The following is a 19,550-nucleotide window of genomic DNA, read 5'->3' on the forward strand; positions in this document are numbered from 1 at the left end:
TGTGTGTCTCTGTGTGTTTGTGCACATGTGTATGTGTCTTCCCAGTTACACGCCCGGACCTAGGCACACTTGTGCAGCCCCCTGAGTCCCAGAGCCGCAGGTGCTGGGGGTGCGGCTTGGCTGGGGGGAGACCCGTTCTCTGTGCTGAGCTGCCTGCAGGTGTGGCGGGGTGGAGGCGACGGTCTGGCAGAGCTTTGTCCTGGCGGTGCCTGCGGGGCCCCGTGCAGACAGGCAAGCAGGGCTTGCTGACCTGCGGGAGAGCCCCCGCTCTGTTTGTCCACACGAGTCTCACTTGGGTGTTGTCTCTGTGTTCTGTGAGATACAACAGATCCTTTATTCTGGAATAGAAGGAACCTCTCTGTGGTCAGTGCTGCCTAGGGCAGAGCTGGCAGCAGGACCGGCTCCCTGCTGTTCCAGGTCCTGCACGCACTGTTTCCTCCATGGGCTCACGTGCCCTCTGGATCATCACTGCCCGATCCCTGTCTGCTTCTTCCTGTGAGGAGGCGTCCCATGCTCCCGGTGCCTGGCACACAGCAGGTTCAGCAAGCGTTGCTGAGTGAAGGAGTGAATGAAGGGCCTGGGTTTCTGTGAACAGAGGGAGTGTGTGCATGGTGGAGAAGGTCGCTGTGCTGGCCCCCAGGTCAGGGAAGCTTCCGTTCTAGGTAGGAGCTGGGCAGCTGGTACAGGTTTCAAGTGGAGGGTAGGTGTTTGCTTCTATAGAAGACAGATCTGAAAGTGGACAGGCGAGGTGTGGCACGGGGCAGGCCCAGCGGCAGGCTGGCTGGCCAGCATGTTGTTGGCATGTCTTTGGGGGCATGAGACAATGTGGAATAAGGCAGCAGCCGGAGGCATGGGTGGTAGGCATAGGGAGAGAGATTCCCCAGAAGCTGGCGTGGTGCCTGCCGGGCTGTGCGAGGCAGGAGGTGTGCTCTGTGGGCAGGTGCAGAGTGTGCTTCTGGATTGGATGAGAGTCGGGCTGGGGTGCGGAGGGAGGGGCTTCATCATCTGGATACCAGGTGCCCAGCTGTGGGAGATGGTTTACAGTGGGAGGTGGGCCTGTGCCCTCACACGAGTTCCCTGGGACCCTGAGGTGCCCAGCGGTGGGAGGCTGCACTCACAGCGGGAGGTGGGCCTGTGCCCTCACACGAGTTCCCTGGGACCCCCAGGTGCCCAGCAGCGGGAGGCTGCACTCACAGCAGCAGGTGGGCCTGTGCCCTCACACGAGTTCCCGGGGACCCTCAGGTGCCCAGCAGCGGGAGGCTGCACTCACAGTGGGAGGTGGGCCTGTGCCCTCACACGAGTTCCCTGGGACCCTCAGGTGCCTTGGCTACAAGATGCGGGCTGTTCTTTGTGTTTTATGAGACAGTCAGTCAGCTTAGCCACAAGAGGAGAGAGGAGCGGCTTGGGAATCGAAGTTTATTGTGCTTGTGGGTCCCAGAGCCAGGCGGCACACTAAACCACACGAGGCAGCAGACAGGAGCAAGGGGAAGAACTGGGCCATGGCCTTTCCCGGGGTTCCCACAGGAAGGCAGGCAGGGCAGGGGAGCACTCAGACTGGCTGGATGGAATCGTTTCCTTGGGTTTGGGCTTTAGGCAGAGGACTCTCGCTGCTGGGCACAGGGCAGGTGGAGGGGCCAGCTCTGGTGGCTGGTGGGCATGTTAGAGGCTTGCTCCTGCTCTGCTCTCTCTGAGGATCGGCCAGCTGCGAGGGGTGGTCTCTCCCAGCCAGAGGGTTTTAAGATGTCAGAGCATCATGATATACAGAAAATTAAAAATATACACAGCAATGGGGAGACAGTAGGGTTGTTGTGAGGATTAAATCAGGTAATGTGTGTGAAGTGTGTGGTCCCACTGTCAGCCGACTGCCCAGCGTGGGTGTGAAGGAGGCCGGGGCACTCGCCTGGCCCTGAGAACAGCAGCACAGATGACTCGGGCGGTAGGGGGTTGAGGGGGCAGGGGTGCACCTTGTTCAAGGGGAGGCAGACACCCATGGCCTAGAGACTAGAGAAATAGCCGGCACCTGTGCGAGACAGGACCCTGCCTTGAAGACGCAATGGAAGGAGCTGGTTCCTCGAGCGAGGTGGCCTAGGGATGCCCGCGGGGTGGTGGTGGGTGTGCTGTGGCCTCCTCTGGCTCTGGGTGGGTGGCCTGGCGGTGTGCTGCAGAAGTGGAAGTACCGGCATTCCAGAGCCTCTGCTCCTGACATCCTCCCAAGTGACTGGCTCCCTACTTGTGCAAGGACCCGTGTCTGTGTACTGTGGTTGAGTTCAAGATCTGGCTGATGAAGAAGCCAGTGTTAAGGAAACCGGAAAGAATTAAAATATTGGAGTAGAAACGATAATTTACCCTCTCCCTCCCAGTTATGACGAAGCACGCCTCTGAATGGCCGTCTGGGTGGGCCCTCACCTGTGTGGCCCTGTCCCGTCCGTCCTCAGCATATTTGGGTGAGAAAACACCTTGGAGAGCACAGCGGTTGCTGGGGCCCCGTCCTGGGGGCCCGGAGCAGCGTCCCTGCTGTCCTTCTGTCCCCTGGGTTCAGGTGTGCTCACCAGCCCCTGATGAAAACGATGAGAGCTCTGAATGGTTAGGGTACAGAAGTGCTGCAAACGTCTCTACAAGGAAACATTTTGGACAAAGTTTAGAATATTACAGGGGTGTTTTTAGTGTTAAAATTTGGGGAGAAAATGAATATTTAGTGTGTACCAACTACTTGGGGATACCACATCAGAGTGGTCGTGGTGTAAGATTCTAATTATGTCCCATTTGAGTACTGTTTCTGGTCTTATTTTGAGTACTGTTTTCCTTTTCATTAATATTTCAGAAAGCTTGCCAACTCTTGCTTAAATCTTAGCTAATTATTTTCCATTTCTAGTTCCATTATGAAACTCATTAAGAAACTATCACTCACTGGATTAGCATACTGTACTGCACTTTTCTTTCTTATGAAGTGACGAGGCACTATTACCAATTTATTCCTTTCTTCCTAGATTTATAGGCAAAGGGTAAATAACTCATTCTAAGAGTAAAATGAAAAAAAATTGAATATGGTTTCTGAGAAAGTTATGGATAGGCTAGCAGATACTCAGCAGGTATTTAAACATGAGAAGAGAAAATTGAAAATTTCAAATTCCAAGAAGTACAAAAACCCTAAGAAAATTTAAATTTAGATTCTGTTGACACAAGATGCACAGATGTCAGGGTGGAAGAGGGAATCGCCTGAGCCGGTTTTACTGAGATAGGGGGATTCTCAGTTTTCTTTAAGACTGTGAGTTGGCGGCGTGTGTGTGTGTTTAGCGGACCTTGTGGAAGATTTTCTCTACGGCTGAGGTGAGGAGGGACGCCACCAAGTCGGCCATGGAGAAAGTTTCTGTGAATGTCCATTTCTGGTCTTATTTTCAGTAGCAGTTTTTTGTTTAAGTGTAATTTCAAAAAGCCTGCTAACTCCTGCGTCAAATTCTGGATGATAGCACTTTTCCATTCATAAGTCTGCTAATTGGAAACTCAGAAAAGGGACGTCAGAAACCTCTTTGTTCCACTGTCTGTGTGTCTTTCCAAGTGAAATATCAAGAAGCCACATTTTCAAGTTATCTGTAGTATTTGTGGTCTCCATAATTTTCATGTAATTCCAATGAGGCTGTGGTCCCCTCACTTACTGCTTCCCGTTAACATCTGCCTTTGAAGCAGTTTTTGAACTAATTTCATCCCTCATGTCCCCAAATTGTGTCTACATGTCTTTTGTCCCCAGACAGTCGTGCTTTTCCAAGAGATGCAGGTGTGTAGGCGTGATGACACAAGTCATGAAATATTTGGCTGGAGAATCACACAGAATGAACATCATTTCTGACCTCCTCCGTTATGGTAAGGCTCTCCAGATGCACAGTATGTATCCACATAGGAAAAGGACAGGCATGGTTTCACCCCGATTTTACATTGAGTACACAGACACTGTGGGGGGCAGATGCCACTTTGCAATCAAAGTGAACTTTTGTAAGGAAAAGAAAAGTATTCCTGGTGTCAGTGGGGTAACTCATTGCATGGTCTCAAAGGTCATGGGTTGCTTTTTTTTTCTACCACGTATTTTTCATTTTCCTTTGCTTTTTTCAGATTGGAATATTATAGAAGAAAAAGTTGCTATTTCCATGCTTTTTCCCATAAGTACCTTTTCAAATGGAATGCAGCCCTCGTCCTGAGTCGGGAGACTTTCCGGCTGGAAAGCGACCTAGAAGGGGCTGCTCTTTCTTGTCTGTTGGTTTACCCTCTTTCCTGCAGGAGCTTGTCAAACGCTTCACAGTTCTTGGGCTTCTGCCCTGACACCATAGCAAACAGAGAAACAATTCCTTGAAATGCTGCCATTAACACCTTTGTTAAAAATGGAAGAAGCTCTTCCTTTTTTATACCCAACTGTTAGATTTTAAATCAAGTAACAGCATTGAAGAGTTTAGAATTGAATAGGTTTACCGCCAGCAATCAAACTGTTTCCTTTGGAGGTATATATATTTACAGTTTTTCCTAGGTTTCTAATTTCCAAAGAACACCTTCTTGAAAGATTTTATGTTTATTTGGCTTGTGTCTTTAAATTGAAATGTCAAGTTCAGGCAGTCCTCTCTGAAAATTACATCAACATCCCTGGTTCCTCTGTGATAAGGAGGCTCACCCTCCCTGTCTGGTGTTTCACAGATCAATTTCAGACACTGTTTCCTCCTTGGTGCCTATCCTGTCGATCCTGATGCCTGTCCACATGGTGGTTGTACTGTTTTCCTGCACGGTGGTTTTTCCGATTGGTGTAAAACATCCATTTCCTGATTCTTCGCTTTCTTGTGATTGCTTTTTGACGGACAGCAGAGTTTCAGGTCAAAACTTGCTCCTGCTGCTGGAGGAGCAGCCGGTGGACGAGGTGTGAAGATGCCACGCCTCAGCAGCTGTGGTGCAGCAGAGCACTCTCCCTGGCTCACGTGGTTTGGGGGGCTTCTGAGAGCTGGGTGTGACACCGAGCTGCCTTCCAGGGCAGAGTGCCCTCCATTTGTTTTGTTTTGTTTTTGAGCCATTGGAAAATAAGCAGAAAAGAGACTTTTAACATCCAAATTGATTTATAGGCCTACATTTGTAGTAGGTACACATTCACACACACACACATGCACAGTAGGTTGAAAGGAGCATTTCAGCAAACCAAAAATGACGAGTGCTTTTTAAAAACGATGCTTCGCTGTTTTTCAGTACCCTGAAAAATAACTGCTTTGCATTCTGCTTTCAGCATGAGTCACTAAGTAGACGTGGCCGGTTAGAAGACCCACTCTGTTTACAGAATTGAGTCCACCGTGTAGGAAACCAGCCAGCAGTCCGAGGGTACTCATCTCATTCATAACTCTGCAGGCTCGACATGGCAGCGAGAGTTTAAGTGGCTGTACAACATTTTTTTTTTGGTCTAAAATAGCTGGTTGTTTCTGTTCAAATAAACTGTGAGCTCCTTCAGGGAGGGGAGATTTCGTGTGACTGCACCAGTGCTTGGCGGCCACTTCGTCCTTAGGAGTCCAGAGGTGTGGGGACCGCTGGGGGGCGGTTCTTGAGGGCGCTCCGAGGGCTTAGTCACAGTCGCAGAGTACGCTGCGTGCAGGTGGCTCCATGTTGCGTTCTTACTCCCTGTGTCGTTGGGATCAAGTGACATTCGCCAGTGAGTCTGCTAGAAATATTAGTTGGTAGAAAGTAGTTATTGATATTTTAATTTTGCTTGTTACACATTGCTCTTTTAAAACTGATTTAAAAAGATTAAAATCATAGTACTTTTAGAAAGACTATGCTTTAAACGTTGGCAGCTGAAACTATTAGATGTATATTTACCAGATCATTTTATTCTGAAGTTGCTGGATACTCGGCTTGTGTTAAGGTTTATTAGTTGAAATTCTAATTGAAGACAAAGCTCCCAGTTGACATTGAGATCCCATTACGACGTCTCTTTGAGGCCTTCTCTTCTTACGCTCTTGACTCCACACGTTGTGAGTAACTCCTGGATCGTGGGTATGGCGACGTAAACCAGCGTTCTCCAGGACACGATCTCCAGGTTGTCCTGAGCCCCTCAAGGAGGGCCGGAGTGTCCAGGCCGTGTGCCCAGAGTAGCCTTTGTGACAGGTCCTTGGATAGGAAGGAGCTCCTTGGACCCAGCCAGCCTGTGGGAGTGTGCTGCGGGGTGCGGCGGGCACCAGCGGTTCCTGGAGGGGCATGTGGTCCCGCTGGGAGAGGCATGCTTCCTCAGGAGGCTTTGACATGCGAGTGTGAGGTGGGAGTCTTGCCGCCACCTGGGTTTACGAAGTGCTTACCCCCGTCCAACTTAGGATATCGAAGGTTTCCTCTCTGTTTAGTTTTTTGGACTACTGCGCTCAATTTTAAATTTAAAATAGAAAATTGTTCTCATGTTATGCGACCGAGGACGCGAGTCTTCAGGGACGCACTCACCTCTCCACCGCGTGACCAAGAAGCCCGGGCCCTCTGCAGCGTTCTGGTGGCCGCGCAGGACCTCTGCCTGCTGCACAGCAGCTCTCCACGCTTTGTCGACTCGTCTCTGAGTTTGACGAGGTTCAGACAAATGCGTGTTACTAACATTTCCCTCACCTCTTCCGGGCGCGTGTTGAGACTCGTAGCTGTTCATGGTTCCCATTAAATCAGCATGGAAATATTTGTCCGTTATGGCAGCTGTTTTCCTCCACTTGGAGCAGGATGTAAACTGAAATGAGCAGAGTGAAGTCTCTGTGTGCTTGTTAGGACGTCCTAGAACGCCCAGCTGCCTCCCGGCCACGGTGGTTAGGTGTGCCGGAACCCTGCTCGGTCTGCCTGCCTCAAGGTGAGCCCAGCCTCAAGGCTCTCCGTGTGACCTGCCCGGGGACCGAGCCTGTCTAGGGGCGCACTGGGTACCCAGGACCTGAAGCCCCAAATTCTGAAATGGGCTCACAGTCTGCTCTTCACATGGAAATTCAACCAGAGATGAGAACGTTGAGGGAGGACGGGAGGCCAGCCCACCCAGCACCAACCCCAAGTCCGTGTTCACCATGGCAGCCTGCCCTCTTCCTGCGGCTCTCCTCCCCTGAGCACCTGTGGGCCTCCCAATGCGGGTGCTTGGCGGGGGGGGGTCCTCTGAGGACAGTGCCGGGGGGGTCCTCTGAGGACAGTGCTGGGGGGGGCCTCTGATGGACAGTGCTGTGGGGGTCCTCTGATGGACAGTGCTGGGGGGTCCTCTGAGGACAGTGCTGGGGGGGGTCCTCTGATGGACAGTGCTGGGGGGTCCTCTGGGGACAGTCACTTTGCTCTCAGGTCAAAATGTCAGGACGTGTGTTTGCCTTATGTGAACTCATGTGCAGTTTTAATAACACTGCCTTCAGTAATTCCTTCTTTTCTCTTGTCAATTGGTTGCCTTTGCAGTGTTTGTTGAAAAAGTGCTGAGGAGACTTTTTCCTAAAGTTCCACATGGCCAAGAAAAGGGGGCACCAATGACTCTGGCCTCGGAAATACCCCCTAAGAAAGTGGCGCCTGAGACGGTGACAGGCTGGAGCGCCCCTCCTTTGACAGGTGAGGTGTCTGCAGGTGACGATGGGCCATGGACATGTGGTCACGGCCACCTCTGTTGCCCTCTAGCACGCACAGGTGGTCGAGTTGTTCAGGGCCTTCTGGGGGTGGGCCAGGGTCGTCTGCACACGCTCTGGAGTGTACAGTGGGTACAGTTCTGCTGTTTGTCTGGGCCGTTTGCACGTGGTGTTCTGGGCATAGAGACGGGAGACCGTCAGCCAGCTCCGTCTTTCCTTGGACAGGACACGCCTCTCCCTCTGCCGCTGTTGCTCCGTCCCATCACTGACCCAGTTCATGCATCCACCCAGTCGGGCTCCTGGTTCCTCCTCTGTGTCGGTCTCCCTTGTTCCTTGTCTTTGGCAGGCGTCTATCCAGGATCCTCGAGTGGTGGGAGGTCTGCAGTGGCAGCTTCGTGGACTCCGGGTCCCGGCAGCACAGCGGTGTCAGCCTGGCGGGGGCCACCGTGTGGCAGACACAGACAGGGCCACGGGAGGGCCAGCAAGGTTGGGGCATTGGAGGGGAGCCTCTTGGTTGCAGGTGGACACAGAAATGCACAGGGTTCTGTGCATCCTTTCTTGGGACCCTTTCCATTTCTCTCTGGCAGTCATCTCTCGCTGGGCTTTTGTCCGATGTGATTCTGCTCCTGAGCGCTGGTTCTCTCCTCTGGCCCAGCTGAATCACCTTGAGAGAAGAGACTCGACTTAGTCCCTGCATTCTCCTGTCTTGTAACGCTCCCCTGACTGGTCTCAACAGGCAGGTCCCGTAGGCCTGCAGGTCTGCTCGCTGCCTGCAGGCCACATCTCCATTGACTTGGATCACATTTTACCACAGGAGGAATGTTACACATCATGATGGGATTTTAGGCAAGGAAATTTCCACACAAAACCTGTGTGCCCATAACATAGTGGATGCCCGTGGGCACTGCTCTGGTGAGCAGATGCCATACAAGCAAGAAGGAAACTGTTTCCTTCACCTCGTAGACACAGGTTACACCATGTACTTTCCTCTGGGGCAAACCATGTGTGCTGTGTTCCCCCCTGCATCCTTCCCGTGGGCCGTCACATGGTGAGGATGGTGCGAGCTCCCAGCGCCGCGTCCCACCGAGACCACCATGTGCAGATTGTGGGTTAGAGTTAAGATCACATGAACTAAGGCGTAAATGGCTGCTGTTACATGTATTTTTACTTTTCAAAGAAAATGCATGTTATGCACGGAGTCGTGTCCCCTAAAATTCAGACGTTGAAGTCCTAACCCCCAGGACCTCAGAATGGGACCATATTTGGAGACGGAGCCCTTTAAGAAGTAATTAACGGTAAATGAGGTCACTATGTAGGCCCTGATCCAATAGGACTGGTTCCTTATAAGAAGCAGTGCTCAGGGCACAGACACACAAAGCGGGACGATGAGTGAGGACACAGGGAGCAGGCGGCGTCTGCACGCCTGGGAGAGAGGCCCCGGCAGAGCCAGCCCTGCCAGCACCTGGATCCCGGACGTCCAGCCACCAGCACCCGGAATGAATGTGTTGTTTTAGCTCCTCGTCTGTGGTATTTTGCTACGGCTGCCCACGCTGACCAGGACAGCACCTGTCCGCCCTTGGCCATGTGTGTGTTGATCAGCCTGGCGGAGCCATGGAGAACGCAGGCTGTCCCACTCGAGAGGGAGGCCAGCCCGCAACTTCCTGTTTCTCTCTGAGTTTTACTGAACATTCTTCATCTTTTTAGAAATTTTTGTTTTTAGGGTCTATTTGCACTTTCTTCCCTCATCTAATTTGACTGTTTTAACAGTGACTTTTCACCAATAATACAGCTGGTGGAAGGTGAAGTAAGGGGGAACAGTGGACACTTTGTGCATGGGTGATTGTTTCTCAATTAAAAATTAGCATCTACACATTCCAGGCCAGTTTCCTCCCAGAAGATAAAAAACTAATTGTCGGTTCTTTTGCGGGATGACAGACAGTTCCTTTGTCACATGTGTGTTTTCTTGCTGAAAGTGGTTGGCTTTTCACTTCTAAAATCACTGTTTAAAAAAACACACTCTAAGACCTTGCTTCTCTTCCTGAATGTGGTTGCAAGACAGTCTTTTAAATTAGGGTTCATGTTTTACTAAGACAAGTTGTATCCGTGTGTAGTAATGGCAAATGAAAAGCTTAGAATGTCAACATGACTACTTCAAGTCAGCGTGGGGATATTTTTAATTTTAAATGCCGAGTCCATTTCAATTCTTACAGATCACGTGGGTTTCCTTAAAGTTAGTCCTGGCCCTTTGGGTGACGTCTTTCCACGGAAGCTTCGGTACAAGTTGCTTCCTTTCAACAGGCATGTGTAAGGTGCTGTTAATTTGTATGAAGGTGAATTAAAGATCAGAATACGGATATAAAGGTGGTTTCCGAGTGTGATTATTACGTAAATCCTCTGATTTGAAAAGTGCAAAAGCTGTTGACTGAGTAGATGCCTGATCCAGGTGAAGGAAGGATCTTGTTGGGCATTGAGACAGTTTTCATCCTGTCTGCCGGGAGTCTGGACGTAGTCAGAGACCCTGAGCCGTAATCAGGTAGCAGAGGGACCTGCAGAGCCTGCTGAAGCCCGGTTCTGTTGGGCAGAACACTGTGGTTCTGTTATTGGTTGGATAGTGGAACAGCATGGGTGTCATTGTCCAGGTGGAGTGTCAGAGCCGGCATGGTGACAGGGGACCGGCCCCACTGAGGGCTCATCCGGAAAAGACAGCGTGAGGACTGCAGTCAGGATTTAGAGAGGACTCCTCATGAGAGCCGGGGTGCGAGTCACCCCCCCGCCCCCAGTGGTTTGATCCCATGTGTGGTTTTCAAGGCTCCAGACTGTTCTGTGATGCCTGGTGTCTGAGCTGTAGGGGTACACAGATCTCAGTTTGCACGGACAGTTTAGACTCTGGTTACGAGTGGCTGAAACCACTTGGCCCTGGCTCAGATTGAAAGGGAATCATGAATAACAGTGGAGTGTCACAAGGGCGGTCACACCAGAGCCTGGAAGGGCATCCAGATTCCTGGTTCTTTGTGTCCTGCACCTGCTCTCTGCACCCTCCTCCCCTGTCAGGAGCCCTCCACCTCTGAGAGGGCAGTGGTGAAACATACAGTGAGCAGACCACGTGCCGTTTCACGTGGCATTAGGAAACAAACAGAGGAGTAGATATTTCTGACAGTTTCATTATTTCCCAGATGCAAATGAGCCTGACGTGTGCCTGTATCTGAAAACTCCACACCACACACAACAGCATATTTAAATAAAATGTGCTTAACCAAAAGTTCACCATTTTAACCATTTCAAAGTGTACAATTTAATGATTTTTAGTACATTCACAATGTCGTGCAGTCGTAACCGCTAATTCCAGAACATTCTTACCACCCCAAAAAGGAGCCCCGTATCCCCTAGCAGTCCCTCTCCATTTGTCCCTCCCTCCTTTCTGTCTCCGTGGGCTTGTGTGTTCTGCACGTTTAGTATAAAGGAGTCACACACTGCTCTCTCACTTGGCATCATGGTTTTGAGGTTCACTGTGTTGTAACGTGTCAGGACTTCCTTCCTTTTTATTGCTGAAGAATGTTCCACTGTGTGGAGGGACCACATTTTGTTTACACGTTCATCAGTTGATGGACACTTGTTCCGTTTCCACTCCTGCCTGTTACGGCAGTGCTGCTGTGAGCACCCGTGCACAGGCGTGTATTTGTGGACGTGTGCTGGCAGCTCTCCTGCTGTATGCCTAGGAGCGGGTTGCTGGATCAGATGGTGGTTCTGTGTTTAATGTTTTGGAGAACTGCCGAACTATTTTCCACAGCTCCTGCACGTCTTTCCCTCCCGCAGCAGTGCACGCAGGTTCCAGTGTCTCCGCATCCTCACCAACACCTGTTATTTTCTGTTTTCTTGATTATAGCCATCCTAGTGGGTATGAAGTGGTATCTCATTGTAATTCTGATTTGCATTTCCCTGATGACTAATGAGGTTCATCTTAGCATGCATGTGTTGGCCATTTGTGTGTCTTCTTTAGAGAAATGTCTAAGTTCTTTGCCCATTTTATTTCTTTCTTTCTTTCTTTCTTTCTTTATTTGCTGAGGAAAACTGGCCCCGACCTAACATCTGTGTTAGTCTTCCTCCACTTTATATGTGGGTTGCCACCACAGCATGGCTGATGAGAGGTGTACACCGGTCCACACCTGGGATCCAAACCCACAAACCCGGGCCACCGAAGCAGAGTGTGCCGAACTTAACTGCTGTGCTTGCCCATTTTTAATTTGGATTGTTTGTCTTTTTATTGTTGAGTCGTAAGAGTGGGTTAGAGTCTGGATATGAGACCCTTATCAGATCCATACCATGGATTGTGTTTTCACTTCCTTGATGATGTCCTTTGAGGCACTAAAGATTTTAATTTTGGATTAAGTCTATTATATATTTTTTTTCTGTTGTTGCTTATGTTTTTGGGTGATATTTAGGACACCATTGCCAAATCCAAGGTCACAAATTTTACACCTAGTTTTTCTTCAATGAGTTTTATAGTTTAAGCTCTTACGTTTAGGTCATTGGTGCATTTTGATTTAATGTTTGTATATGGTGTGAGGTAGGGGTCCAAATTTGTTCCTTTGCCTGTGGATGTCCAATTGTCCCAGAACCGTTTGTTGAAGCAACTGTCCTTTTCCTTTTGAATGGACTTGGCACCCTTGTCAAAAATCAATTGGCCGTAGATATATGTGTTTATTTCTGGACTCTCAGTTCTGATCCCTTGATCTATATATCTGTCCTTTTGGCAACACCACATTGTTTTAATTACTGTAGCTTTATAGTAAGTTTTGAAATCAGGAAGTAAAGTCTTGCAACTTTGTTCTTTTTCAAGATTGTTTTAGCTATTTGGGGTTCTTTGCAATTGCAAATGAATTTTTGGGTCTGCTTGTCCATTTCTGCAAAAGAAGCAGTTGTAATTTTGATACAAATTTCGTTGGATTTGCAGAACACTGGGATTATTGTCATCTTAACAATATTAAGTTGTCCATTTCATGAATTTAGGCTATCTTTCCGTTTGTCATCTTTAATTTCTTTCAATAGTGTTTTATAGTTTTCACTATAAATTTTACACTTAAAAACGTTTATTCCAAAGTATTTTATTCTTTTGATACTATTGTAAATGGAATCTTTTTTTTGGAATATTCATTGCTAGTGTATAGAAGTGCAAGTAAATCTTTGACCTTGGATTAGGCAATGGTCTCAAATATGGAAATACAGATTTTTGTACATTGATCTTGTATCCTGCAACTTTGCTGGACTCATAGCTCTAACAGTTTTTTTTGTGGATTCTTCAGGGTGTTCTGTATATAAGATCACATCGTCTGTGAGTAGAGATGTTTTACTTCTTCCTGTTCAATCTGGATACCTTTCATTTCTTTTTTTTCCTTGACTCATTGCCCTGCCTAGAACTGCCAATACAATGTTGAAGAAAAGTGGCAGGAGTGGGAATTCTGGTCTCATTCCTGACCTCAGGGGAAAGAATCCGGGCCCCTCCACTGAGTGCAGTATTAGCTGTGGCTATTTCATGCACTCCCTTCGCCATGTTGAAGTTTCCTTCTATTGCTAGTTTCTTGAGTGTTTTTTATCTTGAAAGGGCAACATATTTTTTTGAGGCAATACCCCTTAGAAATTTTAAAGGAAAAACATCATAGTTTCTTTGCAGCTGGAAAAAGAAATCTTGGCTACAAGCAAAACAATAAAATCACTATCAAATGGACAAAACTTGTGTGAAGCTTCTGTAAAGGTCCTCGTGAGAATTCCCTTGAAGGTGTGATGCTCACGGAGGAGTTTGGTGATAATCAGAGCTGTAGATGTGCCCATGTCTTTTTAGGGTCAGAAGAGGGCAGCCAGGATGGGAAGGGTGCCTTTATCAGCCAGTCCGTGGAGGTGAGATTGAGAAAACATTCTTGGTACAGTTAGGACCACGCTTGGTAATTATTTAGCCAGTTCACTGATATTCGTTCACTGTACAGAAACCTTTTCTTTTTTGGTTCTAAGAGTGTTGCTACGTCCGTTTGTTCTTAAAGACAAGGGCGTAATCCATAAACAGAGTTCAGAGTCCAAGGGCATGTCCCCGGGGTGCTGTTTCTCTGAGCGCACATCCTTCAGTTTTGCCGTTTGTTGCCAGCTTGTCTGTGAAGTAGCTGTCGTGCTCTGTGCCCACTGCAATCATGTCCGAGGTCTCTTTTCTCCGGGTCCTTGTAAACAGATAGTGTTTTCCTCTTCTGGTCAGACGCGAGGACCCTGCCTCTCACTTTAGTATGATTTCTGAGTTTTAATGAGGCTGAACAGCATTTTGTATATTTACTAACCGTATGTTTTTGCCCGTTTTTCCCTTGGGTTGTGTATAGATTTTAGGAGTTCTTTTTTGTTCCACATCCCAATTCTTGGCCAACTATATATGTCACAAATATCTTCTCTCTACGGGTTGTCTTTTCATTTTTAAAAACAATGATGTCTTCTATTGTTTGTGAGTTAATCATAATATAATGTGACTTCTTGATCTTTTAGTTTATGGTTTGTGCTGTTTGTCTGGTTTAAGAAATCTTTCACTACCCTGATAACAAAGGTATTTTACATTTTTTTCTAAAGGACATGCCTTTCCTGTTTAGGCCCTTTTTCCCTTTCGGACCATTGCCTATGGGGTGAGGTAATGATCTGGTTTCGTTTCCCCAGTGTTCTCAGCCCCATTTGTGGAAGAGTGTGTCCTCTGCTGTGTGGGGGCCGCCCCGTGGAAGTGGGCTGTTTCCGAGCTCTCCTGTCTGGCCGTTGGCCCCTCTCCCAGCACCTCACTCTCCTACTTACTGTGGCTGATGCTGTGTTTGTGCCCCGTAGGCATATCCTTTCGGCTTTTCCTTCCTCAGTTTTCTCTGCTCTTCTTGACCCTTTGCTTTTCCACATGCATTTTAAAATCAGATCGTCAATTTGCACACAGTAGAATCTTGAAAATTTGTTGCCTTATCATACTTACACTTACTTTGGGAGAATTCATATCTTCACTGACGTTGTGTGCAGCCTTGCTGGCCCTGTGTTGCTCTCAGGATTGCTCCCGTCCCTCCCTGTTGGCCCGGATCCCCTCCTTGTCCCCGAGCTCTGCCGCACAGTGAAGGAGGATGCCTGCTGTATGGAACCCGGCACTCCTCGGACCTTTCAGCTTATCTTGCCGGCCGCATCACTGAGAGGGAAGCCTCTGACTGGGGATGTTTCTCCAACACTGTGGTTCCTAGTTGTGTCCTTGGCGGACAGCCTGTGACAGCCGCGGGAAAGCGGTCTGCCTCTCACTTTCTCGGGATGCTCACTGGAGCGGCAAGAGTAACTTACATTTTGTCTTTAAAAACAGATATGTTCAGTGTTCGAATATTTTAGGAAATCGTCTCCTGAAAAGGAAGTGCCTCTGGAAGCTACGTCTGCTCTGCTGTGCACGTCCGAGTGGTGCAGCGAGGCCAGTAGACAGTGGGGTAAAGGTGGTGGTTTCTGAGCGGGGGCTGTCTGGGTGCTGCAGATAGGTTCACTGCTCACCATCCAAATGAGAGTGGCTCACGAAGCCGCCTGCTTGACAGATGCTACCCCACCACCGTGAGGCAGTGTGCCTTTGAGCGGATGGAGGGCCGCTGTGCTGAAATTGCGGTCTGGACGGTGGAGTGAGAGTTGGCCGTGGTGCTGCGGGTGTGTGGTGCGCGCTCTGAGATGCAGGACACTGCACTTCCTTCATGTGGGATGGAAATCAGGAAGATGCGAGCAGCAGCGGCTGCTGAAAGCTGCTCTGCGATGGTTCCCTGGGAGGCGGAGGCCGCGGGAGGAGGGCGCACAGCATCGACGCCAGAGGGCAGGGACGCCCACCATGCCTTCGGACAGCCTTCTCGGCACATTTCCTCAGAGATCTTTACCTCTGCAAAAGAAACTGGTATGTTTTATGGACACATTTTTATGTAGATCCAGTTTCTTGAAAGGTCGCAGCACCAAGAAGTGTTGCCCAGACAGGGATTCTGGTGCATAGTCTCCACTCTTCAGTCCCACGTGACCTCTGGTGCCATTTCAACATTACTCCAGGCAGGAAGGAAGTATTTTGTGTTTTTTTCCTGAGAATAATTAACCTGAAATATTTCCTGTTCAGTTAGTTGTAGCTGTGGTGTGATTGGGCTCGACCGTGCCGGGGTTCTGAGCTGAACTCCAGGACTGTGTGGAGCAGTTGTGCTTGAGCCCGCTGCTCCCCCTGCAGAGGGCCACTGAGACCCTCCCTGGGATAAACACGCAGGTGAAGCGGCCGTAATGCTGCTCTGTCTACCAAGGCGACAAAGGACATGTTGAAAGTACGCCTGCTCCCTTGTCATCGGGAATGGAGGAAGGGAGTCCTCAGAAATTGCTGGTAGAAATGTCACTCAGTACAGCCCTATAGAGGTGGTTTTATAGCATGTCTTAAAATATCCAACTTATCTATCCTTTGATGTAATAGTCCTCTCCGCACATTAAATTGACTCATATCCACACTCCCCGAATGTTGGGGTGCCCCAGACTATCTTATCCACACCCACGTACCAAGTAACTTAACCTGGTCCCATGGCTTCTGTGTCCATATATGGATAGTTGTGGCTCCCAAACTGAGTTCTCCAACTGTGCCCATCTGCAGGCTCAGGGTTTTATGTGGGATGGCTCATGAAGTATCATCACCTCTGCTTGATGTCTCTTGGGCGTCTCACCCCCTCAAAGCTCCACAGCAAGTGCCTTCCTCCATCCCCCATCTCAGGAAATGGAAAGTGCACAGCATTGTCACCCTGGTCACCCTCTTCCTGTCAGACCCTGAGCACTACCCGCCAGCACGGCCACACTCTGACCCTTCTCAAAGAAAAGTCCATTTTCTTGACCAGTGTGTTTTCCTTACCTCCTAAGAGGAGAGTCTGTCTGAGTTGCTGAGGGCGTGCGTGTTGGCAGCCCAGGACTTCTCCACCGGCATAGGACATCTGCCTGAGGTAGAGAAGGAGGGGCCGGGGAAGCCCAGGCTGCAGACATTGAGCAGAAAATGATCTGACCCCTCCCTCAGATCTCCCGCAAAGTGACCCCGCTCTCGTCCACACAAAACCTGCACACGGGTGTTTCAGCAGCTTTATTCAAAATCGCCAAAGCTTGGAAGCACCAAGGCGTCCTTCAGTGGGTGGATGAACAAACTGTGGTCCATCCAGACAGTGGAACAGTATTCAGCACGAAAAAGAAATAGCTGTCAAGACATGAAAGACATGAAGGAACCTTAAATGCACATGACTAAGGGAAGACGCCAATCTGAAAAGGCTACATACTGTGTGATTCCAACCATATGACATTCTGGAAAAGGCAAAACTATGGAGACGTAAAGAGATCAGTGGTGGCCAGGGGTAGAAGGGGCGGGAGGAACAGGTGGAGCAGAGGATTTTAGGACCTGAAAGTACTCTGCACGATACTGTAGTGGTGGACGCATGTCATTAATTTGTCCAGACCCACAGACTGTACAACGCCCAGAGTGAACCTAATGCAAACTATGGACTCTGGGTGATGATGACATGTTACTGTAGGCTCATCAGTTGTGACAAATGCACCATCTGGTGGGGGTTGCTGATAATGGAGGAGGCTGTTCAAGAATGGAGGGGGCATATGGGAAGTCTCTGTACCTTACCCTCAATTTTGCAGTGAATCTAAAACTGCTCTAAAAAAATAAAGTCTTTCCAAAAAAAATTTTTTTAATTACTCAACTCTTGAGGTGCTTGGGGTGAGTGGACGATTTGTAGAAGAAGGAGGGGCTGAGCTGTGCATCTGGATCGACAAGGGACAGAGGAGAAGCTGGTGCACAGATGCGGGCCTGGGGCAGAGCAGATGGTGAGTGGGTGCTGCCTCAGGACTCACAGGGTTGCAGGCCGTCTCTGGACCGCTGCAGGCCGTGTGGTTGGGAGCATGAGCCACGTTTCTTTTGCTGTCCAGGAGGCGAAGGATGTAGCTGACGCCCGCTTCCTTCTGGAGGCGCTAACAGTTAGGAATCTGACTGCCTGACAGCTGGAGTTGGTTGAGTGAACAGTGCTGCATTCCTAACGGAAATAGCCAGTTAAACCACTGTTTGGTGGTGGTTGTCTTAGTGATGGAGCTGTGGGGAGCTTCACGTGCTTCCTCAGTTGGTGGCCACCGTACCTGAGGCTTCTGGAGGCTGGTTGTGGTTATTGTTCTTTTTGAGACGCCGGGCTGGAGACCCGGAATTGGCTTTGTCAAGGTTGGCTTGGAAGCTGCTGTGACCGTCATTGGACGTAGAGTGATAAAGCGTGGGGCGTCCACGTCAGAGCACACTGAGCTCCTTAAGTGAGGCAGATCAGTGCGTCTCTGTCAACGACGGGCAGTGTAGATGCAGATGGGGTGGAAGGGCACCTGGAAGGCGAGAGCTTGTGTCCCCACCCGTACTTTCACCCTTTTCCTCCACTCGTGTCCGCCAGCGAGCGCGCAGCTCGCACCAGTGCTTCAGTCGGAATCGCGCTTACTCTCTGAGGGTCTGGGACGCTCCCACACCTTTAGGAGAGTGAGTTTCCCTGTGTGCGCGGGCTCCCCTCCTGTCAGCTTCTGTCACGTCGCCTCCATTGTTTCCTCGTGGCCCTGCATGTGCCGTAGGCGAAACGCCTGTGTGCTCGTGCTCTCTCCTTTTAGAAGACAGGGCTGTGTCGTCGTGACCATCACACTGTCCCAGTGCTGGCACAGTGGCTGGCATAGAGGAGGCAGCAAGTGAGTTCAGGCATCTGCACCTGAGTCCCCCCTGGGTCTGAGGAAGGGGCTGAACCAAGTAGACAGTGAGGCACATGTTGGGGATGACCGTCTAAACCCACTTCCAGCAGTGTAGCCATGAGAATCTCCCAGAATTCTCTTCCACTTGGATGCAGCCCCCCATCATTACCAAGACCCGCTGAGTGGTTGCCGTGGGCAGGGCTGCTGAGAGCTCGCAGGATCTGATCCCCAGTCTCCAAACAGCCCTCTAAGGCGGGGCTCTGACATCACAGGAGGAGCCTGAGGCTTGGATCTCAGGGCTGTGTAGCGGGACGAGCTGAGATCAAGCCCAGACGGGGTTCTAGAGCTTCCTGCGGTCTCGTCCCCCATGCTGTCTTGACTTCCTGCGGTACTCAGGTCCTGACAGGTTTTGAGCAGTTGCACCAGAGTTGTGGAGTCACCGGGTCTGTGGGTGTCTGATTCACTGCGTGCAGCAGAAGCTGCGCTGGGAGCACCAGCCAGTCACTGGTCATTCAGAAAGCCGCTGGGTGACGGCTGCGGCTGAGGATGGAACTTCCTTGCCACCGTTAGCTCAGTCTCCTTCGGTACGCGATGAAACGTGAGTAGTGACTGCAGGATACGGAAGAACAAAGTCACACAGCGCCCAGCACATGGTGGGAGGGCAGATGTCTTGGTCAGCTCGGGCTGCCAGAATGGAACTGCATGGACTGGGCGGCTTCGACAACAGACGTGCATCTCTGGAGGCTGGAGGCCCGAGATCCAGGCGCTGAGGATTCGGTTCTTGGTGGGGCCACTCTCTCTGGCTTACGGGCGCTGCCTCTCCCTGCGTCCTCATGTGCACCTGCAGAGATCTCTGGTCTCCTCCTCTCCCTGTGGGACACCAGCCCTGTGAGGTCATGGCCACCCTGTGACCTCATGGAACCTTCATCACCACCTCCCAGGCCCATCTCCAGATACAGCCACCTGGGCTTAGGCCTCAGCCTGTAGGTCTAGGGGCACAGTTTGGCCCATGGCACCTGCTGAGAAGGAAACAGGATGAGTTAGAATAAGGGGGTCACAGAGACCTTACTCAGATTGAGTCGTCACTGAAGAGAAGTTCGTAGAAAGAAGCTGGAACCCAAAGGACGAGCAGGTCCCAGAGAAGAGCCTGGTAGACACAGGCAGCAGCCTCACGACATCTTACAGTCCAGGGAGTGGGCATGTCTGGTGGACAGGGAGTGGGTGACAGCCTGAGTGAGCCGTCGCACT

At 50.0% G+C, this 19,550-nt stretch overlaps 1 protein-coding gene across 9 annotated transcripts in view; it reads left to right on the plus strand.

Annotated features, from left to right (window-relative positions):
* The window catches only part of ERICH1 (glutamate rich 1), a 132,269-nt gene that overhangs the window by 4,537 nt on the left and 108,182 nt on the right, over positions 1–19,550 (plus strand). For 8 of the 9 annotated variants that reach the window (XR_006886649.1, XR_006886651.1, XR_006886652.1 and 5 more), the window contains exons 2-3: positions 3,746–3,879; positions 7,408–7,554. Coding sequence is in view for 3 of the 9 variants with exons in the window: in XM_046648544.1 (XP_046504500.1) it covers positions 3,786–3,879; positions 7,408–7,554 (241 nt within the window). In the remaining 6 variants the exon portion in view is untranslated. The remainder of the gene's footprint in view (positions 1–3,745; positions 3,880–7,407; positions 7,555–19,550) is intronic. The other variant, XM_046648545.1, reaches the window with a different exon arrangement.

The sequence above is a fragment of the Equus quagga genome, chromosome 22 (assembly GCF_021613505.1).
Source record: "Equus quagga isolate Etosha38 chromosome 22, UCLA_HA_Equagga_1.0, whole genome shotgun sequence".
Taxonomy (NCBI): Eukaryota; Metazoa; Chordata; class Mammalia; order Perissodactyla; family Equidae; genus Equus; species Equus quagga.